General features: G+C 36.2%; 3 protein-coding genes across 3 annotated transcripts; all 3 read right to left on the bottom strand.

Moving 5' to 3' along the window:
* Positions 1-9,095, bottom strand: LOC110737850 (protein VTE6, chloroplastic-like). The gene is made up of 7 exons (XM_021918195.1): positions 8,712-9,095; positions 6,252-6,505; positions 4,431-4,554; positions 1,197-1,301; positions 918-1,009; positions 678-777; positions 1-561 (listed from the first exon to the last, which is right to left on the bottom strand). Coding segments are annotated over exons 1-6 (837 nt in total). The 5' UTR covers positions 8,973-9,095; the 3' UTR covers positions 1-561; positions 678-776.
* A 3,966-nt stretch (positions 9,096-13,061) lies between these two features.
* On the bottom strand, positions 13,062-15,452 carry LOC110737590. Its single transcript, XM_021917926.1, has 4 exons — positions 14,450-15,452; positions 14,339-14,352; positions 13,715-14,285; positions 13,062-13,558 (listed from the first exon to the last, which is right to left on the bottom strand). The coding sequence occupies exons 1-4, from the start codon at positions 15,450-15,452 to the stop codon at positions 13,062-13,064; spliced, it is 2,085 nt and encodes a 694-aa protein (XP_021773618.1).
* A 105-nt stretch (positions 15,453-15,557) lies between these two features.
* LOC110737589 lies at positions 15,558-19,811 on the bottom strand. Its single transcript, XM_021917925.1, has 4 exons — positions 19,341-19,811; positions 19,006-19,237; positions 18,682-18,926; positions 15,558-15,737 (listed from the first exon to the last, which is right to left on the bottom strand). The coding sequence occupies exons 1-4, from the start codon at positions 19,809-19,811 to the stop codon at positions 15,558-15,560; spliced, it is 1,128 nt and encodes a 375-aa protein (XP_021773617.1).
* Positions 19,812-20,039: the final 228 nt, after the last annotated feature.

Here is a 20,039-nt window from a genome sequence, read left to right as displayed (position 1 = left end):
TAACACAAGGAAAAGGAGATCTACTTGAGGAAAACAATTACAAAAATCCCTCAAATAATTTAATTCCTAGACCACAGGGATATGAGGTGGAAAGCGATACTATTACTCCACCACCTCAACCTCTAGACTCTTTTCTAAGTACCTTAAAAGTTGGATTCCCTTAAGTTAACCATCCGATTCTCGAGTTCAATATTTCAGATATGCTTCGCTCTTTATCCTCATACAGAGTATATCATCATTATCAAAGAGGAATGCTCCATCAATCAAGAGAATGGTGTCCGCTGAACATCGTTGAGCATACAATAAACAAAATCAACTCTTAAAATCTTATACAGATGCCAATAAAAATTTAGTGATGATTATACATACAAGCCATATAACTAGTCAGCTAAGTTGGCATTGGACTTGCTTTGCACTCAACATGACATTAGTTTATGAAGAAGCGCACACAAAGTGATTATCAGTCACTATATTTCCCCATTGTACATACTTGTGAGAACTCTCTGCTTCCCATTTGCATAGGATTGAGTATTCATGAGTCTGTTCCGTCATTTCGAACCTCTGCACTGAAAATGTTATCATAGTGAGGCAAAAACAAGGGAATTGGCATTTTCAAGTATAGTTTGGACTTCATCTCTCATGATTATCAATAGAGATGAGAATTTTCCAAACTGTACCTGGATTGGTTGGATTTCTTCCACCTTCAAGAAATGTTTGATCTACACGTCTCCATCTCTAGACATTGATGTCACCTCTTTTTCTCTCCTTCAAATCATTCTGTTCATCAGACATTAAACATGTATTTCATTTATTTTAATTTTCTGAATGACTGAAGCATACAATTATCATCAAATGTATCTAATATTACTGTAAGATAACACTGCAGTCAAGCTAGATTGAGGGTTTAGTGTATTAACCAGAGCCAGCTACGATTCAGAACTTGTTGAAACAGGATTGCCAAGATGCTACCCATGGATATATTAATGATGTTGACAGCATCATTGTTAAGCTGCAAAAACGTAAGTTCACAGGTATGAGATATTCAGAGTTAATATAATCAACAGCTGACTTCATCCCCTCCTGGCACAGGGCCAAATCGAATTTGTAACCCGTTGCAAGGCACTATAAAATCCGGAAGCATAAGAACTCAAGGAATAGCATAAAAAAATAATACATAGCCTGAGTTGAAAGCTTACCCATTGAAATCCTTCCTTCTCTTGAAACAAAGCACCAATTATACTTTCACCGAAATTAGCAATCTGAGAGGCTAATATGCAGATAACAGCTCCAGTTGAATTTATCTGCCTCCAAGAAAACAAGAGCATCAATCAACCAATTGAAAAGCTCAATCAAAATTTAAGTGATACTGATACATCTTATATATTTGCTCCATCCAATAAAATTCTTCACTTTTAGGAATAGAGATATTCAATATTAAATAAATTGGTAGTAAACAGAGAGGGGAAAAGGAAAAAGAAGTGTTGGAATGGAGAGAGTGATCTTTATGGGATGGGGAAAGAAATAGGTAGAATGATATTTTAAAGTTTTGCCTCGGAACTTAAGCAGAAGTTTATTTTGGGACAATGTAAAATGGTACGAGTGAATTCATAGATGGATAGAGGAAATCTTAAGTTAATTAGTAGCCAACAATTAGTTAGATAAGTAATGAAGTCATCAGAAACAATGAAATTTCAGAAGTCTGCTTTTGCAATATTACAAAAGTCAATGCCAATCATATTCTACCCCATGGTAAACACAATTAGTTCTCAATAGCTCCTTTCAATTTCTAGACTACATCCAAAACCACAAAAAAAATTAGTAAACACATGAATTCTCAAAGATATTGTGAGCTGAAACAAGTAATTTAATAATTATATAATGTCAAATTAATCCCACCCTCCCCCCCCCCCCCCACTTCAGTTTATTTTCATGCATGTCAACACAACTTTGACAATTAGCATCAGTAATAAACTATTAAGTTTTTTAAACAAAGTTTACTTTGAAGAAATGTATCGAGACGAGTCTATCTTTCATTACGTATAAATCACAAACATAATCAAAAGAGTGTGTGTGAATAGTGTCAAAATGAACCTGAGTAAAGCAGAGGTAGTACGTAATAACAAAATCAGTAATGACTGATCAGTAATATAAAATAAAACAAAGCGCTTCTGGACAATTGTGAAACTTCTGACATTCAAAAAACAAGGAAACACTCTCCCTACTTATTTGCCATCACCTCCAATTTGAATAGTTTTAGTTCATAAGCAAGGGTTCCATTTTAATGCATACACTTCTCATTCATGAAGCCACACCCAATACGAGTGCTCAAATTTGAAGCTCCCCACACAGCCCCTCTTAATTTCTGCAGGTCTCCTTCAATATGTTTTGACTTAATTCGTATGCAAGATTTCTAATACATCACTCAAAATAGAACCAGTTTTTCAAAGGTTTCCACACCTCTCCCTCTCTCTTCTACTAATCGTGTAGCACATGTAATTCCTAAATGCACAACAATCTCCAAGTTTCCAACTGGCTAGCTTGCAAACATAATAAACCAATTTATCCTTTGGTTACCCAAGACATGATATACTGATATTGAAATCAAGGAAAATAATATCTCAATCCAAGCGCAAATTTCCGAAAAGAAACTCCAATTTTTGCAATGTTCCATAAGCCATTGCTCTTGCTCTTAATGTCCCTTAATGTAAGAATTCACAATGATCATAAGCACTAGAGTTTAATTATATAATACACGCAAAAACCTCGAAAAGGTTCATCCAATTATACAACTCAGGAACTTTAAAGAGCATTCATGAAGTTAAATGCCATATTATTTTAACCACACAAGCCACTAATGCACATCTATGGTGCCATCACATTGAACAGGGTTAAGATATCTAAATTCACACTATCTACTTGTTTTCAGATATCCTTTCATTTAATGGTAATGATATGATTATGATTTATGAATGGGAGCCAAATGTAGAGATATCTGCAAATGGAGGGCTGGCTATAGCTACAACTGTACACAGGGGGGTCAAAAGTAGACAGCTTGAAATCTTCATATGAACCGAGCTATGCCCCAAAAATCAAACAGTTCCTCTTTTTCCAGGTGCACAACCAAGATGCAAAGAGAACCAAATTCCTCACTATTTTTTCTCTCTTTTTTTTTTTTTTTTTTTAACAAAATCTTAGTCTTTGTTTCCAAATTACAAAACATCATTGACCTAGCCTAGTAGAGCCCAAAAGGCCCAATCTAGAGAGAAGAGCAAATGGCTTAAAGAGAACATCCAAGTCAGATAACAGACAAAAACATGAGTAGATGTCAAAGCGCCAAACTCAACTATTTCAAGTTTAGTTTTGTGTATTTTGGTCCATAATGAACTAAGAAGTGCAAGTGTGAAGTGTGTATACGTTGAAACATCAAGAACCCAACATGAGCACATGAGGAAATAGGGAAGAGTCTGAGTTGTTGGGGGGGGTGGGGGGTGGGGGGGGAATGCCGGTTTTCCTCTTGCTCACAAAGGTGGCATGCCAGCATCTAGTCCCTAAGCTGAAAATTCTTCCCTTTAAATATCATCTGTAGGGATACTTTTCATCATCAGCATCTAGATAAAAGGCAAGCTCTTCAAGAAGTTTTCAATATGTGCAAGGCAATCAGAATACTTTTGCAGTTTCAAGCAATTAACAATACCTTCTAAGTGGCAAAATCACCATTATCACCATTCAACCAGATCAAAGCATCATCACCTACTACAGTTCTACCTTGATTGTTGAGCTCAGTTGCAACAAACAAAGATTAGCTACCCCATCCAAATCATTTGGCAAACGCGAAAAGGATGATTTCCAATACATGTAATCTTCATTCTATGAGAAAATAACTTGCAACATTGAAACCCATCCACCACTTTGTTCCTAAGTTGTGAAGGCCATCTACTTCAAGCCACACATAGTTGAGCCTGATCATCCCAGTTAATAGTATAAAGTAAATTATGTTTGAAAGAGCTTTTGGTTATACACATAAAGCTGTGGCCATCAACCCAGAGAAACATTTGTGATGTGGCGACAGTGTCCAATTACATAGCCAAATTCTTAGCAGCCGTGAAGAGTTAAAAAAACTCATCATAATCCCCTCCCCACTGGAATTCGTTGAGCATGGTGCTATCATGAATTTGATTTACTTTAGTCAAAGTCCTATCTATAGGAGAGAAGTTAAGGATAAAATTTTCTAGATCTTATATGGTGCACACATAATAGATTAAAAGTTAATGGGAAAATCTTGCCCTTGTGGAAACTTGCTATCCAGTAATCAAACACTCTGCAAAGATAACAATCCTTATGTAGGCAAGCCTTGTAAAAGCAAATTATCGTGTCATACTTTAAACACAGTTATCCAGAGTAAGCGTCCAGCTTTAAGTAGAAAGGAGAACCTGGCCAGTAAGACAACCAACAATGGCCAGCAAATTTGAAGCTAGAAGCCCAGCAATGGTTCCCTCAACACTTACAGCACCTTCTGTACCTCTAGGAACAACTTTGAATGTAGTGACCAGATACCTGCTCATATACACTGGGTAAGTATTTGGAAAACTTTAAACTCACACATTATGATTACATCAAATTGTAAAGGTAAACTTGTAAACAATTATATCCAAATGATGATAATATTATCCGGTGACTGGTATTACAAATCACTTTCATTAAAACTCCACATACAATTAAAACAGCTTACTGATTTCTGTTGAAATTATTTTGCTATATTTAATACTTATTTTTGTTTGAACTCTAATTTGCTAACATAAACTTATTGTATACCAATTTTGCAAGAGCTTAATCATCTATGGAGCAAGTTGAAAAGAACACACCTGTAAAACACCTAATATCCTAAGAATCAATAGTTAATATAAAAAGGATTAAGAACCCAAACAGATTTTCTGGCTAAAAGAAAGGGGAGAGAGAGAATAACATAAATATTTGATTTGCAATTGAATCTAAAAACAGCTAACCTCTTAACTAGAGATCATCTATAATTAAGTCTCTCTCCTTTTCTCTTTATTCCCATCTCTGACTTATGGGTCAGGAGAGAGCTAAAAACTTTGTTGATTCAGGTAAAATTATACGGTTATATAGCTCTTGATACTAAATATTTTCTTAAAATATTGGTACGAACTTAATGTACCTATAATCTAAAATTATGAACTCCACTTGATGACTTTAGACATTCTTATTTTATAATAAAAAAAATAATATAGGTCAATCAACGACATGGAGGAGTAACTGTGATCTACATTCTCTTCCACGTTTGTAATTCAAATGGTCATGTCATAAACCATAATGTTTAGTCTATAGCAATCGGTGTCAAATCAGCTTAGTGACCCAATGTGATACTGTCAGCAGCTGAGCACATTACGCCATTAAAGTATTTGACATAATTCTAACTTCAGTTCAATAACATGTTGTCACTAGATGACCTATATTCTGAAAAAAAGGTATGTTTTCTAGTAGTGAGGCTCAATATAATTTTGTTTACATGAGGATGAAGCATTGGATCGTAAGGGATGGAGGAGGAAGATTTATGTTGATGACTACACGGAATAATCAAATTTGGTTCATGTTAGCCGACCCCACTTATGGGATTAAGGCTTTGATTGATTGATTGATCGATCTAGGAATGCTTTGATTGATTGTTTTGCCGATCTTTTTAACGGTCTTTTTCATTCTAAACATCATGTAGCAGACCCCATTCATGGGATTAAGGCTTTGATTGATTGATTGATCTGGAAATGCTTTATCTTTTAGGATGTTTAGGTGGATATTTACTCTTTTATGCCCGAATCCAACTTGAAATTTCAGTGTTTATTTGTCTATTTTTTACAGAAAATGGAAATCATGCATGCATGACCTGGAATATTGACTATTTTTCTGTTACTATAGCTTAAAAAGAATTCAGTGTGTTTATTATCTTCCTACAATTGTGAGTATACGTATTTCTTTATTGACAAAGCCATGGTATTACATTCTGGAAAAACCAGGGGCATTTTAGATGTAGAATGTGAATCTCAAGCCATCAGAAAACATCTTATAAAACAGCACCAGCTTTCTAAAGCCATCAGACAACATCTTATAAATAAATACCAGCCTTCCAGCTGAAGCAAACCAAGTCTACACATAAACTGGTGTACACTCATTGAGTCAAATTAAAAAAATAAATAAATAAAAATAGAGTATTGATGTATACAGAATAAAATACTTACGTTGTTTTGCCATATGCCTTCCCTATCTCACTAGAGACAGTATCACTCAGCTTAGTGCAGAAGCTGGCAACAAAGCCAAGTTTCCAAAGCTGAGAAAGTTCCTTCCCTCCTATTCCATATATCGAAAGAATAGCACATATACAACCGGCTGCACTAGAACCAATTACACTACCTGGCCCTCTTCTTCCTTTCCTCTTTTCTGCAACCCCTTCAGCTTCCTTCTGTGCCATCTTGACCTTGGTTGCTAAAGTTCCCTAATACAGGTTAAATTATAAATCTCAAAATATGTGGGAAGGAAAGAATATAAGAAAATATATCCTTTCAATCAGAAATTAAGATAGCGAACATGACGCAGCAAAGCTCTTCAATTTATATCTTTTTCATCCTCCCTAATCCACACCCCCAGACAAAACTGCCCATTTCTTCCAAAGAACATTAGTCCATGACTATCATAGGTCCCACTATTTTCCAAAAACCATGAAGAATGTAAAAGGAAATTCCCGAAGCAAAAAAAAAACACGAATGAGAAAGAAATATAAATTGTGAAATGTCCCCCCCCCCCCACTCTCCAGTCTCCAGGGGACCTTACTTCATCTGTTTTCTTATAAACTATCAAGTTTTAGTGGAATTATTGACTAAATTGAATGCCACTATAAAAATCCACCATACAGCTAAACGATGCTTTATATTATACATGAGTCAAGGCCCCAGAAACAATGAAAGAATGATGCTAAAGTGAGAGGGAGGAGGAAAATTGGGAAAAATTAGGTTAAGAAAGTCCACCAATTAGTGTAACCCTAGAATTTCCAATGAAATTTACTGAAAGAAATTGCAGAAGGAGACAAACATGTCGAATTTTCATTCTATCCCACAACAAAGCTAATGAAGCTAATTATATATAAACTACTTGTGCACAGTACCAATGACCTAACAGCAGGATATGAAATTTGAGATGCTAATATACCCATAATAACTTTGCATAAAAGGGCAGACAACAAGAATTTGTAAGATATTGTAGCGAAACTCTTTGCAAAAACGCCTAGTATGGTACCACTGGTACAGCCTACATATTTAAGCACAATAGACTTCACCCCATAAATATTGATAAGTCCATCACAGTCTTCCATTGAAGGGTAAACAAAAAAATATGAAAGATCTTTAGAGCTTGTTTTCGATAAGTATAGACATATAGTATAGTTTGTGCAACCTTCCATCTATTAAAGACAAAAGTTAGACTTAACCCGAGTGAAAAAAGCATGGCCTTGATTAAGAATATCTGCCAAAGTACCTCTGAACACATTAGTTCCTCCATGGCCAACCAAATTTTAAATTTTGAACTCATTTGCATTTGCCTATACCCAAAAATCAGTGTCCTGATCAGCAATTACTTGTCTTAAAGTTGCATGTTGTCTTATTGTAGCTGCTAAGTATTAAACAAAAAGTTACATTAGACGCAATGAGGTTGTCGTATGTAAGAAGGGTGTGATCCTGACTTCTGATGTAAAGCAGCCACGAGAAACACTGCCAAAAAGCTGCTTGGGGAAAAAAAACAATGAATTTTGATAGGGAAAATCCAATGAATCCATCTGCATCTTCATTCATCAATTTGTTCACATGAGGATTTTAATCCACCAAATGAATGTTAGCTGCTAAATATCCATAGGTCATGATAGAGAATTATACGAATCTATTGTGGTTTGTAATTCTCTCAGAACACGTTCAGTATGGTTCATGAATTGATAGCTTCAAATCCATTTATATATGCAGCATTAGAAGCTTAATTACGCTATCTATAATCCAGGACAGGGTGGGACTACAGGTATTGCACAAAATCAAAGATATATTTATTTGACAGACAGACATCTGGAGACTCCAAATCCCAAAATCGAGTACAAATGACAATCCATATCCTTGTATACTGAAATCCTATAATTCTTCTTTGCTTGTAAGCACAAGCAGGCCTATTTCATTGATTTGTTCAGGATCAACAGGTTAGCATGCAGAATAACAAATGTTACCCATCAAAACTATCTACCTAGATAAGTTTACCAAATTTGATAGTTTTCAACTCTAAAGCGCCACAATCGAGTCGATCACAAACAAATGCTGGTGAAACACTAGACAACCCGAGTTCAATCCACGCCTCGCCTTGATAATTATATACGCATTTCATCCTAAATCTAGCAGTAACAGACATGCTATTCACAAATTTTTGCAGTAAATCAACAACCATCAATGATATCATATTGAAAAACTAAGAAGGCAATCAATGCAGAGACAACAAGATCTTCACTATATAACCCAAACACATAAATTACAGCAACACCCAAAACCTGAAAATCAATCAAAATAACAATCTAAAAATTGAACCCATGATTACAAAATCCAAAATTCGACCAATTAATTCAAAATTTCGAAATGGGATGATTAAAATAAAACAGAAGAAAAATCAAAACTTACAAAAACAAAGTAAGTGGCAACAAGAAGAAAACCAGGAGGACCAAAAGAGCGCCATGTAAGAGTACCCAACAAGAAAGCAGCAGCAATGCCGGAGAGAGATAGTCCTGAGACCAAAATCGGAGAACCCAGAACAAAGATGACTACATTGGAGAGTACGGCAGATTGCCAAGTGGCGGGGTTAGATTGAACGAGGTTGATTGCACCTGAGAGTGGAGCAACTAGGTCAGTTGGAGATGATTTTGCAGTCAGAAATTCAGACATTTTTGTGGGTTGTGATAATTTATGGTAGATTTGATGATTTTTGTTGGGTTTTTGAGTGGGATTTGGATGGGTTTTTGAGTGGGATTTGGATTGAAGGTGGAAAAGAAAGTGGATTTGTTTGGGTTGTTTGGGAAGTTTTTGGAAATGGAATTCGATAAAGAGGAGGTTGTGATCAATGCTAGTGTTAAAGCCATGATTGCGGGAGTTGTAGTTGACTTGCGCTCGTGTAGAATAGAATATTTGCAGTCCACGATGACAAGGTTTAAAATATTGGAAAAATTCATCGGAATAACCCTATCTTAGGCAGTTCGTTTTTAATAATTCTACCTTTGAGAAATTTTTTAATAATCCGATCTTTGGTCCCTGATCTTTTTTATTGGTCCCAACCGGTCATGTAACCTGTTATAACAGGTTAACATGTTACATGACACGTGGCGGCCAATGATTGGTCAACAAATTTTTTTTAAAAAAAAAGTTAAATTTATTTAAAAGAAAAATAAATAAAAAAAATTAATTACAAAACCACCTACCAGCCCAAGCCACCACCCTTCCCAGCCGGAAACCACCATCTCCTTCCCCTACCCGACCGAAAACCACCGAACAACCACCACAGCCCCACACCCTTCATATGAAACCACCGCAACCCCACTCCCCCTTCACCTGAAACCACCGAACAACCACCACAGCCCCACACCCTTCATATGAAACCACCACAACCCCACTCCCCCTTCACCTGAAACCACCCCTTCCACTCCCAAATCCGACCACTCCACCCCCTTCCTCTCCCAAATCCAACCACCCCACCCCCTTTCCCTCTCAAATCCGACCACCCCACCTTCTTCCCCTCTGAAATCCGACCACCCGCCCCCTTCCCCTCCAAAATCAAACAACCCCACCCCCTTTCCCTCTGAAATCCGACCACCCCACCCCTTTCCCTCTGAAATCCGAGCAATCCACCCCCTCCATGCCGTCGTTGTCCACCGCAACCCTAAACCTTTGAAAAAAAATCCGGCAACCCCCTTCTCTTTCTCTCTCCTCGAGAAGAAGAGATCGAAAATGGTTTCGACCTTCGATTTCCCCTTCAACCAGACCTTCGACCTTCGATTTCCCCTTCGATCTTCGACCTTCGAGCTTCGTCCTTGATGGTTTCATCGGAAATGGCTGGGTTTCGGATGGGGGTTTGCGGTGGTGGTAATGATAGGGGTGGCTGGGTTCTGGGTATGGTTTTTTTTTTTTTTTGTTTTTTTTTACCAATTATGTAATGACACGTGTAAATTAATCTTTTAAAAAAATAATTTACCTACTTAACCGGTTTCAAGTAAAATGGGACCAATAAAAAAGATCGGGGCCCAAAGGTTGGATTATTAAAAAATTTCTCAAAGGTGGGATTATTAAAAACGAACGGCCCAAAGGTGGGATTATTCCCATGAATTTTTCCTAAAGTATGAACTACTCCTTTGTTTTTTAGGGGTTTGTTAAACAACGCTCCCATTTTATTAGGCATCGCTCGCTTTTTTAATATGAATTTCCATACTTACCCCTCGTAAATATATACCCACGACACTCACTCACGACACTCACAACACTCATTTCTGAAATCACATTTTACTCTCATACTTCACTCTCATTTTATCTCTCTAAAATTTTTAAAATAAAATTAAGTAAAATCTGAAAAACAAAAAAACAAAAAAAAAAAAAAAAAAAAAAGCATCCACAACCCACCACTGACAGCCACCAATCTAACAAGGCGAGCAGAAATCCGGCAATGGCGAACCAGCGGCGAATCCGGGTAACGTACGGTGGTCGAGGCGACGGCACCGGAGGCAATCAGGTATGGCTTTAAATCGAAAAAAAAAATCGCAATAGGTAGGATCCGCCTGAAGATTCCAGAAGAACCAAGATAGATCCAAAATTTTTAGGCGGATCTACCCATCCACTTGAAATTTCCGGATGTCTGAGGAGAATCCGCCTGAAATTTCCGGATCCTCCTTGGTTCATCTAGATATTTTAGGCGGATCTACCCATCCGCCTAAAAATTCCGGATGTCCGAGGTGGATCCGTCTGAAATTTCCGGATACTCCTTGGTTCATCCGGAAATCTTAGGCGGAAGTCCTTTTTTCGTGATTAATTTAAAAAAAAACTGATTAATATTATTATTATTAGTAATGTTATTATTATTAATATTGTTGTTGTTGTTGTTGTTGTTGTTGTTGTGTGTATTATTGTTATTAATATGTTGCGATATATGTGGTTTATAATAATTATTATAGTTATTAATATTGTTATTATTGTTATTGTTATTATTGTATTATTATTATTATTATTATTATTGTTATTATTATTATTAATGTTGTTGGTGATGGTGTTGTTCTGAATTTTTTTTTTTTTTAACATTAATATTTGTTGTTCAACTTTAATAAAATAGTTATATTTGTAATTATTACTGATATTTGATTTTGTACTTGTTTAATGTCAATTGAGGGTTCGGGTGCTTGTCTTGCAATATCACGACATTTGAATACGTCTGTTAGGAGGGAGTCATCTCGTTCAATAATTACGGGGGCACTGCATCATCATGAGCAGCAATATGGGTCTCCTAGTAGTTGGTCGGGAGAGCATTAGTCACAAGGGAGCCGCCCCATGTACTCGTCGGGTGGACTGCCTACATCTGACGATGAGGACGAAGATTCGGCAAGTCATGTTGATCGAGACGAAGAGTTGGACCCTCAGGATTATCATACGGTAGGGTCAGCATGGGAGATTTGTTAGTAGTCAAGCGAGTCAACCTACTACCAACTCATCATAGACATGGTTAGTGCAGCAGCCCATGCCAAGTGGTCCTGAGGATGGGATTGTTATCCCTGGTTTTGGTGGTCATGTGGCGTCATATATATGGGGCGGGAAGGAGCGAAATGTTTTGTGCTGTTTGAGTAGGACACAGTTGTGTTCTAAATTGGTTAATTGGCAAGGTCGTCTTGCACAGGAGCACTTCGAATTGATTGATGGCAGTGGTCTGTCACACTTACCCAGGATTATGTTTAAGCGTTTCGACTGGCCGTTGATTTCTGCTTTTGTTGAGAGATGGCAGCCAGATACGAACACATTTCATATGCCATTTGTGGAGATCACGATCATGATTCACGATGTGTACCATATTCTTGGGCTTCGTGTTGATGGTTCCATGGTTTCCACTGCGTGCTCCTAGCACGGACGCCATACGGGACGCGTGCTCGGTTACCATGGATGTGACTGCGGATGAGTTGAATGAGAAGTGCGGTACTAAAACCATTTGGCAGGGTAGTGGGGTGCTGACTAAGAGGATTTTTGGTACGACTTTGGAGGCGCAGAGGCCCTTTAGTGTCCATTATACTGCATACATGTGGTTAGTACTAGGAGGATCACTGTTTTTAGACAAGAGTGGTAACCGCACTCATCCTTCCTTCCTCCAAGGGCTTGTTGTTGAAGGTGTTCCGATTAATGAGTACTCTTGGGGCTTAGCTACTCTAGCCTACCTGTATTGGCAGTTGGGTACGGCATCACGAAAAGATGCTGAGAGTTCAACTACTCTCACCCTCGTGTATCTCCTGGGGTTCATCAGTTGGGAGTAGTAGTCTACCTGAGAGGACTAACATGGATTATGTAAGTAGTTGTGTTTTATTATACTATTAATCCGACTTCCAGTAATTGTAATTTCTATAATATGTTGTTTTCTTATTTGCAGTGGATGAGTCGTTCCATGGAGATTCACCAAAGAGCACTAGATGAGTATCCTAACATGTCGCGTGAATTAAGGGCAATGACTGAGCAGCTAATGTTGACTGGAAGGCGATGATGGGGTTGTAGACTACTCTATTCGTATTAGTGGTTGCATTTTTATTACTTGTCTTCATTATTTTATATTACTTTTTATTCGGCATGTAATGTAAGAACAGGACACTTTTATATTTGGTTTTGTTGGAACTTAGTTTAATTACATAGCTACAACTGTTCAACCTTAGTGAAAGTACATGAATAAGTTCACTACCTAATTAATGCAAACCACATGTTCCTTCTAACTTCATATTGCTGATCCCATCCATCAACACTTGGCTAGTGGTGCTCGGTCCACCAACCTTCAATTGGGGGAATAGGTGAATCTTGTGCAAGATCAAGACAAATGAAATGTGATCCACCAACTGTAGCTATCATGAACTCTCGAGTGAGTGCCCTAACCGTGCTTCGTGCCTGCAACGGTAACATCGCGATGCATGGGTAGTAGCAGGTTGGTACGCTGCCTATACCGAGACAAATCACCCTTGCGTTGAACCAAGTAGCAATAGGAAATAAATCTTGAATTGCTACCATCCAATGCCGCATATCAACCGCCCCACCATCCCATCGAATATGTTCTACATTCATCCAAACCCTTCCAATCCCGTAAATCCTTTCGTACAACATTAGATGAGCGGCGACCTCGTTTGCTATTGTTTCCCGAGCGGTAAACCATTGCGCTTGATCACCAAAGAAGAAGACAGCCACACAACGAAAGCCACAGTTTCCATCACCAATGACATCCTTCCATGTCGTGATGTAAGGCAACATCGGTCCTGGAAGCAAGTGCAAATACCTGCATTGACTGATGTCACATTGATCTTTTGCACAAAATTAATGGTCATTTATTAGTATGCTACAAGATGAAATATGTGTAATTCACAATAGGCGTGTGATTCACAAGTGCAAATACGTGTAATTTCATGAATTACCTGAGGTCGTACATGTTTGTTGTGTACCACGTTGAGTGTTTCGACGGTTTACATGTACGAAGTAACAAGGATCATGCCTGGTATCATTGTTCCTTCGTCGACCTTGAACATTGTGGTTTACATGTGGTTCTTCAAGGTTTGTATGATCCGGATGCAGCTCCTCTTCAATGATGCGAGATACATTTCGAAGTATAGCAGGATCACTACCAATGACCTCATCAACCAGGGAACGAAAATGTGCAGCTTCCTTGGTTGAATCGTTAACGAACACAGGTATGTCAACATCATCACCAATAACCAAGGTCTTCCAGAATGGATGAATTTGCCTGATATACAAGCCTGACTGTGCAACTAGTGAATCATGTATTCGGCAAACACATGGTAAACCATGGGTCACACGTATTGCACATCCACAACGCTCATATATCTGGTAACTCAACTCCCTCATCCTTCTCGTCTCATCATCGAGAATTTTCAAACAATGTTGAGACACTTTGCCATTTATACGTGACAGTGGCAATTGTCTGTACTTCTCACCAATTTTCGATCTTGATGCCTCCAAATTAAACCACTACGAATTGCAATGATCTGATTACCAATATGACAATGTACTCGGGCCCATACGGTATCCAAAGAACCTGCCGTTGATTCGAATTATAAAAAAAACATTATGATTTTTAATTAAAATTACTAAAACGAAGTAAAGACAACAACTATAACATTATAACAACGAACCTGTCGATGATTCAAACCACGACTTCACTGCCGAATGTTGGCTCTCAACTCTACAATTACTCGTGTTACCAAAGTGAAGAACTTGGTTCGTCCAAAATGACACTAATTTGATTTTATGACAAAGCCATGTCCTCTCAATGTAAGTAATCATTGCTGGATAACTTGCCCACCTAGCTTTCATTGTATCTACAACAACATTATAATCCGCCTCGGTTGTAGCATCCATGATACGTTTCCATTTTCCATTTTTAAAACTCGCACCGATCTTCTTATTTTTGAACATATCAGTCACCCTAGCCTCCACATCTTTGTTAATATGCCACCGACAAAGTAAATGCGACGTCCCTGGAAACACTTCTCTCAATGCCGCATAGAGGCCAAGTTCACGGTCTGACAAAGATACCGATGCTTCTTTATCATACCCAATCATCTCCCTTAATCTTTGCAACACCCACCGATAGCTTGCCGTGCACTCGTTGCGCATGAACACATAACCAACGAGGAAATTCTGATTTGTCAGTGTTACACCTACTATCTCAAATAATGGCATCCCGTATTGGTTGGTCTTGTATGTCGAATCCATACCGATTACATGTGGGTATGTGCGTTGTATGTTTACCGTGATTGGGTGCACCATAAATGCATGTTGTAGAACGCCGAGGTCATCGGCCATGACCCAGTAAATATACTGACTTTGTCTCGCCAAATGAAGAAATTGCTGAACAACTCCTCTACCTTCAGACATCTCCGTTCTCAAGTCATTCCGGCAATTGTAAATGTGTCTGATGTTTGGATGGTCATTAGGAAATTGCTCTGCAATAGTTGCCATGATGTTACGCGGTGCAACCTTGGACTTTGTCATGTCACGCACAACCTTTTTTGCACCCGGGCTCAAGCCACTAATTTTACGATGACCCTCTTGATACACAATCATTGGATGATTATGGGTCCCAGTTTCATTATTTTTTTGCACGGATCTTCCAACTGTCTGTGATGAATTCATAATATATCTTGATGTAGAAAGGACAAGCATTAGCTTTGGTTTTTGTGTCCTTTCGTATTGCGTTCTCCAAATCTCTCGGCTTGCTCTTCTGTCCCTGATCACATTTCAAATATCGATATAGTCGACCATCTCTGGTTTTGTAGACAATTTAACCAAAATAAATCCCAGATTGATGGAAACAACATCCGCCCATTTAACTGCATCATTAGGCGTTGGAAATAACGTGTCCATGACAAAATTCACACTATAATTCACACGATCACCGCCGTCTTCAGACTCCAAATCCTATCAAAATAAAAGAAAACACACAAAATTCTCCAATATATTTTTTTTATTATAATATTATAAAACAATAATAATACTATAATATCACTAATCACAAGTTAAATAGTAAGATTGATCACAATAATATATTTAAACACTAATAATAATAAGCAAATAATAAATAAACCAATATTAAATAATATCACAACATTAACTAAATGGACCATTATATAGTCCAACTTACACAAAGGGCAATATCGTCCTTCCATGTCAAAAGGGAACGATGCCTTGTAAAATGGGAGCGTTGTTTAGCAGTCACTTTTTGTATTAAGTGTCCCATACGGGAGGTGATACACATAGACTTAGTCTATGTGTAGCCCCACATAGACATCTAATGGTATGGCGACACATCAGCGTTGTAAAGCTTGCGAGATTCCCGCCTAAGAAGAGAGCAGCGGTAAAGGGGTTGTGGATGAAATTATGGCACCATTTTGTAAAAAAACATTACTTCTTCTAGCAAGGTATTGTTCTGTAGTTTTAGAAACAATTTATATGGTAATGGCAAACGAAGTTCAAGAAATTCGTTGAATTGAAACTGAAGTAAGAAGGTCGAAACTTTTTTGGGCAACATTGGAGATAAGTTTTAAAGCAATTGATCAGGTTTAAATTGTATAATTGAAAAATTTTCTCTTGATTTAACATAGCTATACCGAGTAAATTAGGAATATGTTGTATTTGATGAAAAGGTTTTTTTACAAAGAAATATAATTGATTTGAAGGTTTTTTTTTTGACGAAAATTGATTTGAAGATGTAAGGGTTGAAGAAGATATGTTTTTAGTTTTGAAATGAATTTGCAATCCATGGTTTTAGTTTTAATGTAGTATGTCGATGCACTTGTGTGGGAAGTTAATGGTTTATAGTTAATAATGTACAAGTATAATGTAGTTATTTCTTGAGTTTTGAAAATTATTAGCAATATTAGTGAGATAAGAATTTTTTTAGTATCAATATAATTTACTGTGGTATAATTAAGTTTTAAGTGTTTTGTGATAATTGCAAAGCATTTTTACCTTAATGAAAAATCTGTTTAAAGCCAATTTCTATTGAAAAGGACCGTGCATTATTATTATATTGATCTAAATGAAGTTGTAATGGAGAGTGAGGAGGGAAAGGATGAGGGAGATCTTCAAATAGCATATGCCTCATAAGTTGTAATGGGGTGTGAGGAGGAGAGAGAGAGAGGGGTCAGTTGTTGATGGAGATGGGTCACTAGGTGGGGGGTATTGAGCGGCGACTCAAGTGGGGGAGAAGGGATGCCACATGAAGGGGGTGGTTGAATTTCCTGGTGGAGGTGGTGGTGGTTTTTTATTATAATTTTTTTATTTATAAATAAATTTAATTGTTAAATAATTAATTGAGTTAGAGGGTAATTAAGAAATGGGGGAAATTATATGGTAATTAAATGAATTAATAAAGGTGCTTGGCTTCGACAAAAAAAATTTACAATCAAGTTTTAACTTGCCAAAAATAATTTATAAGGTTTATTTGACAAAAACGTTGTTATAAAAGGTTTTATTTGACAAATTTTCCTAATAAAAAACAATGATGTAATTATAAAATAAACTAATGATATCAATATCATATTTGACTTGAGTGGAACTTTTTAGACATGACTAAAACTTTAATAAAACTTTACTACACATTATTTGATTGGACTAAAACTTATTAGAAGTTATTAAACCCAATAAATATGATAAAATCCTATCTGAATATATTAGTCCTAAAACTTATTTAATAAAGGTGAACAAAACACAACGTAAATTGGTAAATCTATATTTTATATATTAAAAAGCGTTCCTAAAAATATTTATGTGCCACGTGGCACCCTCGCCACATCATCTTTCAATTATGAGCATATTCTAATGAAAAGTGTTTATCATGAGATTTGAACTCCCAACCACTAAAATATATTGTAGAAGTTTTACCATCTCATCTATTGAATAATGATGATTTTATACTCGACTCATAAATAGATATATGGATTGGAGATATGAACATTTAATAACTGCAATTTTTTTTATTTTTTTTATATAAAAAAAATCGATTCTATTATTTTCAAATAATACTCATCAAGGTAATGAATGCACGAAAGAATTGATGATAGTTATGTCTTTGTTTTAATTATATTTTATTATATATATGAAGGACATGTTTGTATAATTAGTCAATAGATGTTCTAAAGGCTTTATAAAAAAACTATTATAATTAAACAAATAATGAATAAATAAATAGTAGTAATAAAAAATGAACCAATCTATTTAGTTATAAGGCCCTGTTTAGTTCACCTAATTTTTACTTATTTCAGAAAAAATAAGTTCAGATCAGATCAGATCAGAAAAAATAAGTTCAGATCAGATCAGATCAGGAAAAATAAGTTCAGATCAGATCAGATCAGAAAAAATAAGTTCAGATCAGATCAGATCAGAAAAAATAAGTTCATATCAGACCAGATCAGAAAAAATAAGTTCAGATCAGATCAGAAAAAATAAGTTCAGATCAAGTTATTATTATTATTATTATTATTATTATTATTATTATTATTATTATTATTATTATTATTATTATTATTATTATTGATTTATGATGTATCGGATTTGATTTTATCGTTTGTTTGAACTAGCAACATTGTCTATGTTATTAAATAGCACAAACAATAAACGATAATAATTAAAATTTCATTATAAGCTCCAAATCATAAACGTTTACAAATATAATTTTCATTACAAGAAGTTCCAAATTTCCTTCTCTATATTAAGTTGTACTTCTTTCATTACAGCTTTACGATTCTCGTTAAACAAATCATAATCTGCTCTTGGTTCGATTTCTATACCACTATCAATGGGTATATCCAACTCATGTAATCGAATAAAATTGGTGAAGTGTGAATGTAGCAACCATAATTGCCAATTGATGTTTAGTGTCCATTTGTGGCATCATTGTCAATATTTTCCATCGACCTTTTAATTGTCCAAAACATCTCTCGATCGTTGTTCGAAGTGAAGAATGAAGATAATTAAAAAGTTCAAGCATGCCTTGTGGTGGTGGACCATTTCGAAATTCAGGCAAATGGGTTCTAATATCTTTTTCTTTTATTGGACTCAAATATCCAACGGTATTCGGATATCCAGAATCTACTAGATAATATTTTCCTGTTACAAAATAAAGTTATACAGCATATTAGTATGGTGTCATGTATTGAGTAAAAACATACACTATTTTAAATTATACCTGGAGGTGGATGGGGAAATCGAAATTCTGGAACAGTTAAGCAATGGTTCCATACAGTGATATCATGAGCACTACCTTCAAATCCAACGTTGATAAACGTGAAAAGCCTATCAAAGGAACAGGCAGCCAAAACATTCCATGTTTTTTTTCCTTTACGCCCTAGATGTGCCACACCATCATCATCGCTTACAACTGCATTTATATGAGTCCCACCCAATGCTCCAACACAATCCTAATAGTTCATTAACATTTAGGATAAATTTTATAAGTGATTTTATATTGCATATGCATAAAATAATATAATGACAATGCAAGATAATAATGTTTCTTAATACCTTGAAATATGGCCAATATTTTGTGTTGTCACCTATTTTTTTTGGCACCACGGTCAAACTTTGGTATGGTCTTATGATCTCGGTAGACAAATGAACCATTGCTTCCAGTACTTGTTTAAAGTACAACCCAATTGTTGCAATAGAGTGCTGAAATCGACCGGCAGCATCACGATAAGAACTGCCTTTAGCCATGATATATAAAAATATTCCTAATTGCTCAGCCACAGATATGTAACGACCATCCGATAATAAATTTTTATCTTTCATGCAAGTAACAAGATCCACAAATATGTTTCTATCTAATCTCAATTGTTCTTTGCATAAATCAGGATGAGCATGTAGTAGTCTGTTTATGTATTCGCTACCAGATTCTCCACCTAACCTTAGAGGCAATCTCTCAATTGGTGTAAGAAGTCTCTTTAGCTCTTCCAATGCGATAATTGTCAAGCACATTGGAAGTGTGTTATCCATTCTACAACATAAACCAACAAAATACCAACATTATTCAATTTGTAAAATAAAATAAACAATGACTTTTAAAATAAAGGCTAAAGCTTCTTAATTAGATCACCTGAAAAGCAATAGCATCATATGAAGCTACTTAAACCTAAAGGTCAGAAAAAATAGTAGCTTCATATGTGGAACCTTAATTAAAACTAGAACAACATCAAACAACTAACAAAGAACGTATGAAAGTGC

The sequence above is a fragment of the Chenopodium quinoa genome, unplaced genomic scaffold, assembly GCF_001683475.1.
Source record: "Chenopodium quinoa cultivar QQ74 unplaced genomic scaffold, ASM168347v1, whole genome shotgun sequence".
Classification (NCBI taxonomy): domain Eukaryota; kingdom Viridiplantae; phylum Streptophyta; class Magnoliopsida; order Caryophyllales; family Amaranthaceae; genus Chenopodium; species Chenopodium quinoa.
This window is presented reverse-complemented; position numbering and strand designations above follow the sequence as displayed.

What these genes read in the sequence shown, in the direction of transcription:
- LOC110737850 (XM_021918195.1), bottom strand. Translation starts at nt 8,972, where the DNA reads ATGTCTGAATTTCTGACTGCAAAATCATCTCCAACTGACCTAGTTGCT. An exon ending in TTGGTTGTCTTACTGGCCAG is followed by an intron (nt 1,302 to 4,430) that starts GTTCTCCTTTCT and finishes TCTTGGAGGCAG; the next exon opens with ATAAATTCAACTGGAGCTGT. An exon ending in AGAAGGAAGGATTTCAATGG is followed by an intron (nt 1,010 to 1,196) that starts GTAAGCTTTCAA and finishes ACGTTTTTGCAG; the next exon opens with CTTAACAATGATGCTGTCAA.
- LOC110737590 (XM_021917926.1), bottom strand. Translation starts at nt 15,452, where the DNA reads ATGAATTCATCACAGACAGTTGGAAGATCCGTGCAAAAAAATAATGAA. An exon ending in ACAAACATGTACGACCTCAG is followed by an intron (nt 13,559 to 13,714) that starts GTAATTCATGAA and finishes ACTTGCTTCCAG; the next exon opens with GACCGATGTTGCCTTACATC.
- LOC110737589 (XM_021917925.1), bottom strand. Translation starts at nt 19,811, where the DNA reads ATGGATAACACACTTCCAATGTGCTTGACAATTATCGCATTGGAAGAG. An exon ending in ATTTCCCCATCCACCTCCAG is followed by an intron (nt 18,927 to 19,005) that starts GTATAATTTAAA and finishes ATTTTGTAACAG; the next exon opens with GAAAATATTATCTAGTAGAT. An exon ending in TGGACACTAAACATCAATTG is followed by an intron (nt 15,738 to 18,681) that starts GCAATTATGGTT and finishes TTATTTTGATAG; the next exon opens with GATTTGGAGTCTGAAGACGG.